Raw genomic sequence first — 15000 nt, forward strand, 5'->3', positions numbered from 1 at the left:
TGCAGATATCAGAGACAAAATTAAAATATTATTTCAACACATTCTAGGGCACCTTTAAGTACAGACGTTAGAATACGAATATAATTAGAATTTTGCTCATATTAAAGAAAGGAACTGTAATATGGCTAATGTTGATGTGTGTGTGTGTGTGTGTGTGCCGCGCACCAGTCGGTTGGCCTCGTCTGCGTGCCGGGAGCCGATGGCCAGGATCTCGGCGCCGCTGTTGAAGCTCAGAGACGTCACCGCCGTCAGCAGGTTCAGGACGGCCTTCTGGGGTTTGGGCTCCGCATCCAGCAGACAGTCCCGCTGAGAGTAGATGTTCACCACTCCTGCCTGAGAGCTGAGACACACACACACGGGTCAGACACACACACACACACACACACACACACACACACACGGGTCAGACACACACACACACGGGTCAGACACACACACACACGGGTCAGACACACACACACACGGGTCAGACACACACACGGGTCAGACACACACACGGGTCAGACACACACACGGGTCAGACACACACACGGGTCAGACACACACACACACACACGGGTCAGACACACACGGGTCAGACACACCCACACACACACACGGGTCAGACACACCCCCACACACACACGGGTCAGACACACCCACACACACACACGGGTCAGACACACCCACACACACACACGGGTCAGACACACACGGGTCAGACACACCCACACACACACACGGGTCAGACACACACACGGGTCAGACACACACACGGGTCAGACACACACACACACGGGTCAGACACACACACACACGGGTCAGACACACACACACACGGGTCAGACACACACGGGTCAGACACACACGGGTCAGACACACACGGGTCAGACACACACGGGTCAGACACACACGGGTCAGACACACACGGGTCAGACTCACCCACACACACACACACACACACACGGGTCAGACACACACACACACACATGGGTCAGACACACACACACACACACACACACACACGGGTCAGACACACACACACACGGGTCAGACACACACACACACGGGTCAGACACACACACACACACACGGGTCAGACACACACACACACACACGGGTCAGACACACACACACACACGGGTCAGACACACACACACGGGTCAGACACACACACACACACACGGGTCAGACACACACACACACACACGGGTCAGACTCACCCACAGGCCAGATACGAGCCGTCTCGAGAGAGCGCTAGTGATGTTCCTCTCACACAACCGTCGTCTTCAAACCTCTTCACACACTTACTGCTCTGAACGTCCCAGACGAACACCTCGCCTTCCTCTGACACACACACACACAACATGCCAATCAATATTCATCATAACCAGGGTTTGAAATTAACTTTCACTCACCGGCCGATTTGGCACCTACATTTTTAAGTTACCGGCCATTCAGAACTTCTACTAGCCAAGAAAGAAAGAAATGAACCAGATTATCTACGATTATCTCCATATATTATAACATTTTTACTTTCATACATTAATTTCTTAGTCAAACAAAATCCTGTCATCCATCATCTCCTCAACTCTTTCATCCTCATCACCAAAACTGTGTTCACTACAGATCAATACAGTACATGCACATCAAAAAATATTAAAATAAATAAAATAAAGTGTAGGATGTTCAACTACGCAACAAATATCGGCGCGCTTGTTCCTCTGCATCGAGGCAATATCAGAGATAAAAGCATTTGGTGAACAGAAGACATTTCCATCTCTTAACCAAATGCTTTTTAATCTCCGCTATTGCCTCAATGCAAACGAACAAGCGCGCCGTAGTGACGTGTGTGTTCAAGTAAGCCAGATATGAGCAGATTCTGCGCACTACGCTGTATTACATTTTTCATGTATCTCACTGCGCTAAAATCTGTGCAGAATTGGTTTTGCACTAATCGAACTTCCCCAGTAAACATGAGTAACGCCAAATTGGCTCATGATTTGACAGCGATTCCAGCCAAAGTTGATTTTTACCTGCGTTTGGCGAGTGTTTATTTCTAACCCTGATCATAACGCATGATTCATTACACGAGAACCACACGAGAACCACATTAGAACCACATTAGAACCACATTAGAACCGCATGAGAAATGCACAAGAACCGCATTAGAACCACACGAGAACCGCATTAGAACCGCATGAGAAATGCACAAGAACCGCATTAGAACCACACGAGAACCGCATTAGAACCACATTAGAACCGCATGAGAAATGCACAAGAACCGCATTAGAAACGCACGAGAACCGCATTAGAACCACACTAGAACCGTACAAGAACAACATTAGAACCGTACGGGAACAACATTAGAACCGCATGAGAACCACATTAGAACCGTATGAGAACCGCACGAGAACCACATTAGAACCACACTAGAACCGTACGAGAACAACATTAGAACCGTACGAGAACATTAGAACCGCATGAGAACCACATTAGAACCGTACAAGAACCGCATTAGAACCACATTAGAACCGCACGAGAACCGCATTAGAACCATACGAGATCCGCACGAGAACCGCACGAGAACCGTACGAGAACCGCACGAGAACTGCATTAGAACCGTACGAGAACAACATTAGAACCGTACGAGAACCGCATTAGAACCGCATTAGAACCACACGAGAACCACACTAGAACCGTACGAGAACAACATTAGAACCGTACGAGAACCGCATTAGAACCGCACGAGAACCGTACGAGAACCGTACAAGAACCGCACGAGATCCGCATTAGAACCACACTAGAACAGCATTAGAACCGTACAAGAACCGCACTAGAACCGCATTAGAACCATACGAGAACCGTACAAGAACCGCACGAGATCCGCATTAGAACCACACTAGAACAGCATTAGAACCGTACGAGTACCGTACAAGAACCGCACGAGAACCGCACTAGAACCGTACGAGAACCGCACGAGATCCGCACGAGAACCGTACGAGAACTGCATTAGAACCACTTCGTGAGACTCACCGGAGTTGGCGAAGATCTTGCTGCCGTCTGCAGTGAAAGCGGCTGCGCAAACCTTCCCGTTCAACTTCATGCTGCGAACCACTTCTCTGGTCTGAGGGAGAAACACACACACAAACACACACGTCACTCAGCCGCCGATCGCAGGCACTGACACAAAGATCTCTGTAATACAGCTGAGATGTGAATATATGAATTAGAGATTCTGGCTGTACCTTTGAGCTCATGAGATGCAGAAACCCTGAGGAGCCGAAGAGCAGGAGATACTTTCCATCGGGAGAAACCTGGAAGTCTGACACCTTCTGCTCATTCAGACCTGACCCCCACACACACACACACACACACACACACACACACGATTACAGCCGCTGCGAGGTCAGGGGAAACATCATATGAATGATCAGATGAACTGGCGCTCACCTCGGACGTTAGTGACGGGGATTATTCTGCCCTCCATCATATCATAGATGTAGAAGAGCTTGTTCTTCCAGCCTGTGGCCACGATCTGTTCCCCATCCGCGCTAAACGAGGCCTTGTTTACTGGGAACTTCTCTAGATGGATGGTTTGGATCTTGGCGTTGGTCTTGCCATCCACCTGTCAAGAATGAATTTCAAGGTTATTTTGTGGAGTGAAGGTCATTCACAACTGATTCTGAAGTCACACCGGTAACGAGACTAATAACACTGTCCACACCAGACACGACAAATCAACATACAGCCAATCAGAAGAGCGTGTGGGCGGAGTCTGTCTGCACTCACAACCAAATAAGCGTGTGTGTGTGTGTGTGTGTGTGTGTGTGTGTGTGTGTGTGTGTGTGTGTGTGTGTGTGTGTGGTCACCTGGAACAGAGAGATGGAGTGGTCCAGGTGTGTGTGTGTGTGTGTGTGTGTGTGTGTGGGGTCACCTGGAACAGAGAGATGGAGTGGTCCAGGTGTGTGTGTGTGTGTGTGTGTGGTCACCGGGAACAGAGAGATGGAGTGGTCCAGGTGTGTGTGTGTGTGTGTGTGGGGGGTCACCTGGAACAGAGAGATGGAGTGGTCCAGGTGTGTGTGTGTGTGTGTGTGGGGTCACCTGGAACAGAGAGATGGAGTGGTCCAGGTGTGTGTGTGTGTGTGTGTGTGTGTGTGTGTGTGTGGTCACCTGGAACAGAGAGATGGAGTGGTCCAGGTGTGTGTGTGTGTGTGTGTGTGTGTGGGGTCACCTGGAACAGAGAGATGGAGTGGTCCAGAGAGCTGGTCATCAGGATCTGAGCTGACGGGTGGAACTGGACTGAGGTCAGCTTAGCGTCGGCCGGACTCTCACTGTTCGCATCCACACACTTCTTAATCTGCCAGAACAACAACAACAACAACAACAACATTACACCTAAGCACTTCAGAGTCACACTGTGGCCTGAGAGCTGAATAACGAGAGTCTACAAGAAACAAAACAAGTGTTAATAATAGTGTCAAATCAACCAACCGCATCTAACATAAGAGTTTATAAATATATATTATGAGTGTGTGTGTGTGTGTATATATATATATATACACACTAAGGCTGTGAAATAATTAATCGCATCCAAAATTAAAGTTTGTGATTACATAATGTGTGTGTGTGTACAATTATTTTGTATATATAAATACACAAGTGCATGTATATATTGTATATAATTTATATTATATATAAAATATGTATATGTAAATAAGACTTTTTTGTTAAATATACACATGCATAAACAAAATAATTATACACACACACACATTAAGTATACACATTTTCTGTCAGATGCGATTAATTAGCTTTGACAGCATTAATACAGTAATTATAACTGTACTTCACAGTATAACAGTAAAGCTCTTGATGAACACTACACACACACACACACACACACACACGCGTCTTTAAAACACCTTAATGGTTCCTTTCGGAAGACTGTCAGAGGAGCCGATGAAGTTCCCGGTCCGTCGCAGCAGATCTTCCTCCTCCTCGTCTTCGTCACTCTCAGCTTCTGCAGAGAAACGAGAGATTAACGAGCCGATCGACGGGTAACGGAGAGCTGACCTCTGACCTCATCCTTCCCTCGGGACACTCTTTTACAACATTAACTGTTCATCGGAGGGTCCGAGACCACAGGACGTCTGCCGCACTTCAAACACGAATACACAAAAAAAATGTAATGGATTCGAGGAGTTTTGTGGTTGAAATTTTAAAAAGTAACGAATCCTCCTCTCTCGGGTCAGTGACCCCCTGAGGAATGCGAGGAATGCTTCAGTTCACATAGAAAATCCTGAAAATGCTCAAAATTCAAACTGAAAATCCTAAAACTTTACCCAAAAAATGATTGTATAATGTCTACATGAGCATCTGACGCACACTGAGGAGGACTGGCTTTAGGACCCCGCGGAGCCGCACAAACTGAGGCGGACTGGCTTTAGGACCCAGCGGAGCCGCACACACTGAGGAGGACTGGCTTTGGGACCCCGCGGAGCCGCACACACTTAGGAGGACTGGCTTTAGGACCCAGCGGAGCCGCACACACTGAGGAGGACTGGCTTTAGGACCCCGCGGAGCCGCACACACTGAGGCGGACTGGATTTAGGACCCAGCGGAGCCGCACACACTGAGGGGGACTGGCTTTAGGACCACGCGGAGCCGCACACACTGAGGAGGACTGGCTTTAGGACCCAGCGGAGCCGCACACACTGAGGAGGACTGGCTTTAGGACCCCACGGAGCCGCACACACTGAGGCGGACTGGATTTAGGACCCAGCGGAGCCGCACACACTGAGGAGGACTGGCTTTAGGACCCAGCGGAGCCGCACACACTGAGGAGGACTGGCTTTAGGACCCCGCGGAGCCGCACACACTGAGGAGGACTGGCTTTGGGACCCCGCGGAGCCGCACACACTGAGGAGGACTGGCTTTAGGACCCCGCGGAGCCGCACACACTGAGGAGGACTGGCTTTGGGACCCCGCGGAGCCGCACACACTGAGGAGGACTGGCTTTAGGACCCAGCGGAGCCGCACACACTGAGGAGGACTGGCTTTAGGACCCAGCGGAGCCGCACACACTGAGGAGGACTGGCTTTAGGACCCAGCGGAGCCGCACACACTGAGGAGGACTGGCTTTAGGACCCAGCGGAGCCGCACACACTGAGGAGGACTGGCTTTAGGACCCAGCGGAGCCGCACACACTGAGTAGGACTGGCTTTAGGACCCAGCGGAGCCGCACACACTGAGGAGGACTGGCTTTAGGACCCAGCGGAGCCGCACACACTGAGGAGGACTGGCTTTAGGACCCAGCGGAGCCGCACACACTGAGGCGGACTGGCTTTAGGACCCAGCGGAGCCGCACACACTGAGGAGGACTGGCTTTAGGACCCAGCGGAGCCGCACACACTGAGGAGGACTGGCTTTAGGACCCAGCGGAGCCGCACACACTGAGGAGGACTGGCTTTAGGACCCCACGGAGCCGCACACACTGAGGCGGACTGGATTTAGGACCCAGCGGAGCCGCACACACTGAGGAGGACTGGCTTTAGGACCCAGCGGAGCCGCACACACTGAGGAGGACTGGCTTTAGGACCCCGCGGAGCCGCACACACTGAGGAGGACTGGCTTTGGGACCCCGCGGAGCCGCACACACTGAGGAGGACTGGCTTTAGGACCCCGCGGAGCCGCACACACTGAGGAGGACTGGCTTTGGGACCCCGCGGAGCCGCACACACTGAGGAGGACTGGCTTTAGGACCCAGCAGAGCCGCACACACTGAGGCGGACTGGCTTTAGGACCCCGCGGAGCCGCACACACTGAAGCGGACTGGCTTTAGGACCCCGCGGAGCCGCACACACTGAGGAGGACTGGCTTTAGGACCCAGCGGAGCCGCACACACTGAGGCAGACTGGCTTTAGGACCCAGCGGAGCCGCACAAACTGAGGCAGACTGGCTTTAGGACCCAGCGGAGCCGCACACACTGAGGAGGACTGGCTTTAGGACCCAGCGGAGCCGCACACACTGAGGAGGACTGGCTTTAGGACCCAGCAGAGCCGCACACACTGAGGAGGACTGGCTTTAGGACCCAGCGGAGCCGCACACACTGAGGAGGACTGGCTTTAGGACCCAGCGGAGCCGCACACACTGAGGAGGACTGGCTTTAGGACCCAGCGGAGCCGCACACACTGAGGAGGACTGGCTTTAGGACCACGCGGAGCCGCACACACTGAGGAGGACTGGCTTTAGGACCCAGCGGAGCCGCACACACTGAGGAGGACTGGCTTTAGGACCCCGCGGAGCCGCACACACTGAGGCGGACTGGATTTAGGACCCAGCGGAGCCGCACACACTGAGGAGGACTGGCTTTAGGACCCAGCGGAGCCGCACACACTGAGGAGGACTGGCTTTAGGACCCCGCGGAGCCGCACACACTGAGGAGGACTGGCTTTAGGACCCCGCGGAGCCGCACACACTGAGGCGGACTGGATTTAGGACCCAGCGGAGTCGCACACACTGAGGCGGACTGGCTTTAGGACCCCGCGGAGCCGCACACACTGAAGCGGACTGGCTTTAGGACCCCGCGGAGCCGCACACACTGAGGAGGACTGGCTTTAGGACCCAGCGGAGCCGCACACACTGAGGCAGACTGGCTTTAGGACCCAGCGGAGCCGCACAAACTGAGGAGGACTGGCTTTAGGACCCCGCGGAGCCGCACAAACTGAGGCGGACTGGCTTTAGGACCCAGCGGAGCCGCACAAACTGAGGCGGACTGGCTTTAGGACCCAGCGGAGCCGCACACACTGAGGAGGACTGGCTTTGGGACCCCGCGGAGCCGCACAAACTGAGGCGGACTGGCTTTAGGACCCAGCGGAGCCGCACACACTGAGGAGGACTGGCTTTGGGACCCCGCGGAGCCGCACACACTTAGGAGGACTGGCTTTAGGACCCAGCGGAGCCGCACACACTGAGGAGGACTGGCTTTAGGACCCCGCGGAGCCGCACACACTGAGGCGGACTGGATTTAGGACCCAGCGGAGCCGCACACACTGAGGGGGACTGGCTTTAGGACCACGCGGAGCCGCACACACTGAGGAGGACTGGCTTTAGGACCCAGCGGAGCCGCACACACTGAGGAGGACTGGCTTTAGGACCCCACGGAGCCGCACACACTGAGGCGGACTGGCTTTGGGACCCCGCGGAGCCGCACACACTGAGGAGGACTGGCTTTAGGACCCAGCGGAGCCGCACACACTGAGGAGGACTGGCTTTAGGACCCAGCGGAGCCGCACACACTGAGGCGGACTGGCTTTAGGACCCAGCGGAGCCGCACACACTGAGGAGGACTGGCTTTAGGACCCAGCGGAGCCGCACACACTGAGGAGGACTGGCTTTAGGACCACGCGGAGCCGCACACACTGAGGAGGACTGGCTTTAGGACCCAGCGGAGCCGCACACACTGAGGAGGACTGGCTTTAGGACCCCACGGAGCCGCACACACTGAGGCGGACTGGATTTAGGACCCAGCGGAGCCGCACACACTGAGGAGGACTGGCTTTAGGACCCAGCGGAGCCGCACACACTGAGGAGGACTGGCTTTAGGACCCCGCGGAGCCGCACACACTGAGGGGGACTGGCTTTAGGACCCCGCGGAGCCGCACACACTGAGGAGGACTGGCTTTGGGACCCCGCGGAGCCGCACACACTGAGGAGGACTGGCTTTAGGACCCAGCAGAGCCGCACACACTGAGGCGGACTGGCTTTAGGACCCCGCGGAGCCGCACACACTGAAGCGGACTGGCTTTAGGACCCCGCGGAGCCGCACACACTGAGGAGGACTGGCTTTAGGACCCAGCGGAGCCGCACAAACTGAGGAGGGCTGGCTTTAGGACCCCGCGGAGCCGCACACACTGAGGAGGACTGGCTTTAGGACCCAGCGGAGCCGCACACACTGAGGAGGACTGGCTTTAGGACCCAGCAGAGCCGCACACACTGAGGAGGACTGGCTTTAGGACCCAGCGGAGCCGCACACACTGAGGAGGACTGGCTTTAGGACCCAGCGGAGCCGCACACACTGAGGCGGACTGGCTTTAGGACCCAGCGGAGCCGCACAAACTGAGGCGGACTGGCTTTAGGACCCAGCGGAGCCGCACACACTGAGGAGGACTGGCTTTGGGACCCCGCGGAGCCGCACAAACTGAGGCGGACTGGCTTTAGGACCCAGCGGAGCCGCACACACTGAGGAGGACTGGCTTTGGGACCCCGCGGAGCCGCACACACTTAGGAGGACTGGCTTTAGGACCCAGCGGAGCCGCACACACTGAGGAGGACTGGCTTTAGGACCCCGCGGAGCCGCACACACTGAGGCGGACTGGATTTAGGACCCAGCGGAGCCGCACACACTGAGGGGGACTGGCTTTAGGACCACGCGGAGCCGCACACACTGAGGAGGACTGGCTTTAGGACCCAGCGGAGCCGCACACACTGAGGAGGACTGGCTTTAGGACCCCACGGAGCCGCACACACTGAGGCGGACTGGCTTTGGGACCCCGCGGAGCCGCACACACTGAGGAGGACTGGCTTTAGGACCCAGCGGAGCCGCACACACTGAGGAGGACTGGCTTTGGGACCCAGCGGAGCCGCACACACTGAGGAGGACTGGCTTTAGGACCCAGCGGAGCCGCACACACTGAGGAGGACTGGCTTTAGGACCCAGCGGAGCCGCACACACTGAGGAGGACTGGCTTTAGGACCCAGCGGAGCCGCACACACTGAGGAGGACTGGCTTTAGGACCCAGCGGAGCCGCACACACTGAGGAGGACTGGCTTTAGGACCCAGCGGAGCCGCACACACTGAGGAGGACTGGCTTTAGGACCCAGCGGAGCCGCACACACTGAGGAGGACTGGCTTTAGGACCCAGCGGAGCCGCACACACTGAGGCGGACTGGCTTTAGGACCCAGCGGAGCCGCACACACTGAGGAGGACTGGCTTTAGGACCCAGCGGAGCCGCACACACTGAGGAGGACTGGCTTTAGGACCACGCGGAGCCGCACACACTGAGGAGGACTGGCTTTAGGACCCAGCGGAGCCGCACACACTGAGGAGGACTGGCTTTAGGACCCCACGGAGCCGCACACACTGAGGCGGACTGGATTTAGGACCCAGCGGAGCCGCACACACTGAGGAGGACTGGCTTTAGGACCCAGCGGAGCCGCACACACTGAGGAGGACTGGCTTTAGGACCCCGCGGAGCCGCACACACTGAGGGGGACTGGCTTTAGGACCCCGCGGAGCCGCACACACTGAGGAGGACTGGCTTTGGGACCCCGCGGAGCCGCACACACTGAGGAGGACTGGCTTTAGGACCCAGCAGAGCCGCACACACTGAGGCGGACTGGCTTTAGGACCCCGCGGAGCCGCACACACTGAAGCGGACTGGCTTTAGGACCCCGCGGAGCCGCACACACTGAGGAGGACTGGCTTTAGGACCCAGCGGAGCCGCACAAACTGAGGAGGGCTGGCTTTAGGACCCCGCGGAGCCGCACACACTGAGGAGGACTGGCTTTAGGACCCAGCGGAGCCGCACACACTGAGGAGGACTGGCTTTAGGACCCAGCAGAGCCGCACACACTGAGGAGGACTGGCTTTAGGACCCAGCGGAGCCGCACACACTGAGGAGGACTGGCTTTAGGACCCAGCGGAGCCGCACACACTGAGGAGGACTGGCTTTAGGACCCAGCGGAGCCGCACACACTGAGGAGGACTGGCTTTGGGACCCCGCGGAGCCGCACACACTGAGGAGGACTGGCTTTAGGACCCCGCGGAGCCGCACAAACTGAGGAGGGCTGGCTTTAGGACCCCGCGGAGCCGCACACACTGAAGCGGACTGGCTTTAGGACCCAGCGGAGCCGCACACACTGAGGAGGGCTGGCTTTAGGACCCAGCGGAGCCGCACACACTGAGGAGGACTGGCTTTAGGACCCCGCGGAGCCGCACACACTGAGGAGGACTGGCTTTAGGACCCAGCAGAGCCGCACACACTGAGGCGGACTGGCTTTAGGACCCAGCGGAGCCGCACACACTGAGGCGGACTGGCTTTAGGACCCAGCGGAGCCGCACACACTGAGGAGAACTGGCTTTAGGACCCCGCGGAGCCGCACACACTGAGGAGGACTGGCTTTAGGACCCAGCAGAGCCGCACACACTGAGGAGGACTGGCTTTAGGACCCAGCGGAGCCGCACACACTGAGGCGGACTGGCTTTAGGACCCAGCGGAGCCGCACACACTGAGGCGGACTGGCTTTAGGACCCAGCGGAGCCGCACACACTGAGGTGGACTGGCTTTAGGACCCCGCGGAGCCGCTCGTCGAGGGCGGCAGAGACACACACTGTACGATATTTAGAGCTGAATTAAAAGGGTTATGCATAAAATTATGAGTGAGTTATTTTGAATTTAAGTTAAAAGAATGTGAGGTATGTCCTTAAATTATTATTTATTGACTAAATCTAGTAATTTAAAGGTAAATAAAATAACAAAAATAACAAAAAATACCCCAAAAAATTGCATTAAAAAATAGAAAAAATATTATCAAAATGAAATAAAATAAGCGTTCTGGACAAAAGAAATGAAGTATGATTTCAGGGTTAGGGTGTTCCGCGAGTCCCAGACGCGAGTGACGGATGAGGGAGAGACTGCAGGAGTAATGACCTTTCCTCAGGCGTCCGTGATCCGGATCCGGCTCCGCCCAGACCGGGGCGCCGCCCATCGCCTTCTGGAACCTGCACACACACACACACACACACACTGTTAAGATCAGATCAGACTCATGGTTCATCAGTCGTGATGTTGTGTGTGTGTGTGAGACGTACTGATCTCTTAGTCTCTGCTGCAGCTTCTGCTTGGTCATCTTGGTCTCGGCTTCGCTCTTCTTCAAGTCTCTCCGGAACCGATGCGTCATGTCGATCCTGAAACACAAGATCTGGGATTTACTCCTGCAGGATTAGGGTTAGGGCTAGGGTTAGTTAGGGCTAGGGTTAGTTAGGGCTAGTAAGGGCTAGGTAACCCTAACCCTGAACTCAAGCCTCATCTGGAGCGGGTCTTTGCACACACAGCAACATCAGCTCTTACTCTTCCTCCAGCTCGTCCTCCTCATCCTCCCACACTGCTCTTCTTCTGTGGTGCTGACGCGCCTCGCTGTCCTCGGAGGAAACACTGCAGACCTCGTCATCCTCCAGTGGAGCCCTGCTGTCCTGCTCACACACACACACACACACACATCAGCATCAGAGCACTACACACACACATCAACATCTAACCCTGCTGTCCTGCTCACACACACACACACATCAACATCTAACCCTGCTGTCCTGCTCACACACACACACCAGCATCAGAGCACTGCACACACACACACACATCAGCATCAGAGCACTACACACACACACACATCAACATCTAACCCTGCTGTCCTGCTCACACACACACACACACACACACACACATCAGCATCAGAGCACTGCACACACACACACATCAGCATCAGAGCACTACACACACACACATCAACATCTAACCCTGCTGTCCTGCTCGCTCACACACACACACACACATCAGCATCAGAGCACTACACACACACACATCAACATCTAACCCTGCTGTCCTGCTCGCTCACACACACACATCAGCATCAGAGCACTACACACACACACACACACATCAGCATCAGAGCACTGCACACACACACACACACATCAGCATCAGAGCACTACACACACACACACATCAACATCTAACCCTGCTGTCCTGCTCGCTCGCTCACACACACACACACACACACATCAGCATCAGAGCACTGCACACACACACACACACACACACACATCAGCATCTAACCCTGCTGTCCTGCTCACACACACACACCAACACATCAACATCTAACCCTGCTGTCCTGCTCACACACACACACACACACATCAGCATCAGAGCACTGCACACACACACACACACACACACACATCAGCATCAGAGCACTGCACACACACACATCAGCATCAGAGCACTACACACACACACACATCAACATCTAACCCTGCTGTCCTGCTCACACACACACACACACACACATCAGCATCAGAGCACTACACACACACATCAACATCTAACCCTGCTGTCCTGCTCACACACACACACACACATCAGCATCAGAGCACTGCACACACACACACACATCAGCATCAGAGCACTACACACACACACATCAACATCTAACCCTGCTGTCCTGCTCGCTCACACACACACACACACACACACATCAACATCTAACCCTGCTGTCCTGCTCGCTCACACACACCAACACATCAACATCTAACCCTGCTGTCCTGCTCACACACACACACACACATCAGCATCAGAGCACTGCACACACACACACACATCAGCATCAGAGCACTGCACACACACACACACACACATCAGCATCAGAGCACTACACACACACACACATCAACATCTAACCCTGCTGTCCTGCTCACACACACACACACACACACACACACATCAGCATCAGAGCACTGCACACACACACACACACACACACATCAGCATCAGAGCACTACACACACACACATCAACATCTAACCCTGCTGTCCTGCTCGCTCACACACACACACACACACACACACACACATCAGCATCAGAGCACTACACACACATCAACATCTAACCCTGCTGTCCTGCTCACACACACACACACACACACACATCAGCATCAGAGCACTACACACACATCAACATCTAACCCTGCTGTCCTGCTCACACACACACACACACACACACACATCAGCATCAGAGCACTACACACACACATCAACATCTAACCCTGCTGTCCTGCTCACACACACACACACACACACACACACACATCAGCATCAGAGCACTACACACACACATCAACATCTAACCCTGCTGTCCTGCTCGCTCACACACACACACACACACATCAGCATCTAACCCTGCTGTCCTGCTCGCTCACACACACACACACACACATCAGCATCAGAGCACTACACACACATCAACATCTAACCCTGCTGTCCTGCTCACACACACACACACACACACATCAGCATCAGAGCACTACACACACACATCAACATCTAACCCTGCTGTCCTGCTCGCTCACACACACACACACACACACATCAGCATCTAACCCTGCTGTCCTGCTCGCTCACACACACACACACACACATCAGCATCAGAGCACTACACACACATCAACATCTAACCCTGCTGTCCTGCTCGCTCACACACACACACACACACATCAGCATCAGAGCACTACACACACATCAACATCTAACCCTGCTGTCCTGCTCACACACACACACACACACACACACACATCAGCATCAGAGCACTACACACACATCAACATCTAACCCTGCTGTCCTGCTCACACACACACACACACACACACACACACATCAGCATCAGAGCACTACACACACACATCAACATCTAACCCTGCTGTCCTGCTCACACACACACACACACACACACACACACACATCAGCATCAGAGCACTACACACACACATCAACATCTAACCCTGCTGTCCTGCTCGCTCACACACACACACACACACATCAGCATCAGAGCACTACACACACATCAACATCTAACCCTGCTGTCCTGCTCACACACACACACACACACACACACATCAGCATCAGAGCACTACACACACATCAACATCTAACCCTGCTGTCCTGCTCGCTCACACACACACACACACACATCAGCATCTAACCCTGCTGTCCTGCTCGCTCACACACACACACACACACACACACATCAGCATCAGAGCACTACACACACATCAACATCTAACCCTGCTGTCCTGCTCGCTCACACACACACACACACACATCAGCATCTAACCCTGCTGTCCTGCTCGCTCACACACACACACACACACATCAGCATCAGAGCACTACACACACATCAACATCT

At 54.7% G+C, this 15000-nt stretch overlaps 1 protein-coding gene across 1 annotated transcript in view; it reads right to left on the reverse strand.

Moving 5' to 3' along the window:
- utp18 (UTP18 small subunit processome component) overlaps positions 1-15000 on the reverse strand; it is a 28566-nt gene that overhangs the window by 11462 nt on the left and 2104 nt on the right. Inside the window, exons 2-11 of the mRNA XM_084130850.1 lie at positions 12115-12236; positions 11856-11951; positions 11695-11765; positions 4905-5002; positions 4214-4339; positions 3433-3607; positions 3228-3328; positions 3016-3106; positions 1203-1326; positions 166-340 (exon numbers count right to left, since the gene is read on the reverse strand). Coding sequence (XP_083986976.1) covers positions 166-340; positions 1203-1326; positions 3016-3106; positions 3228-3328; positions 3433-3607; positions 4214-4339; positions 4905-5002; positions 11695-11765; positions 11856-11951; positions 12115-12236 — 1179 coding nt within the window. The remainder of the gene's footprint in view (positions 1-165; positions 341-1202; positions 1327-3015; positions 3107-3227; positions 3329-3432; positions 3608-4213; positions 4340-4904; positions 5003-11694; positions 11766-11855; positions 11952-12114; positions 12237-15000) is intronic.

The sequence above is a fragment of the Abramis brama genome (assembly GCF_963993115.1).
Source record: "Abramis brama genome assembly, chromosome: 12".
NCBI classification, from domain to species: domain Eukaryota; kingdom Metazoa; phylum Chordata; class Actinopteri; order Cypriniformes; family Leuciscidae; genus Abramis; species Abramis brama.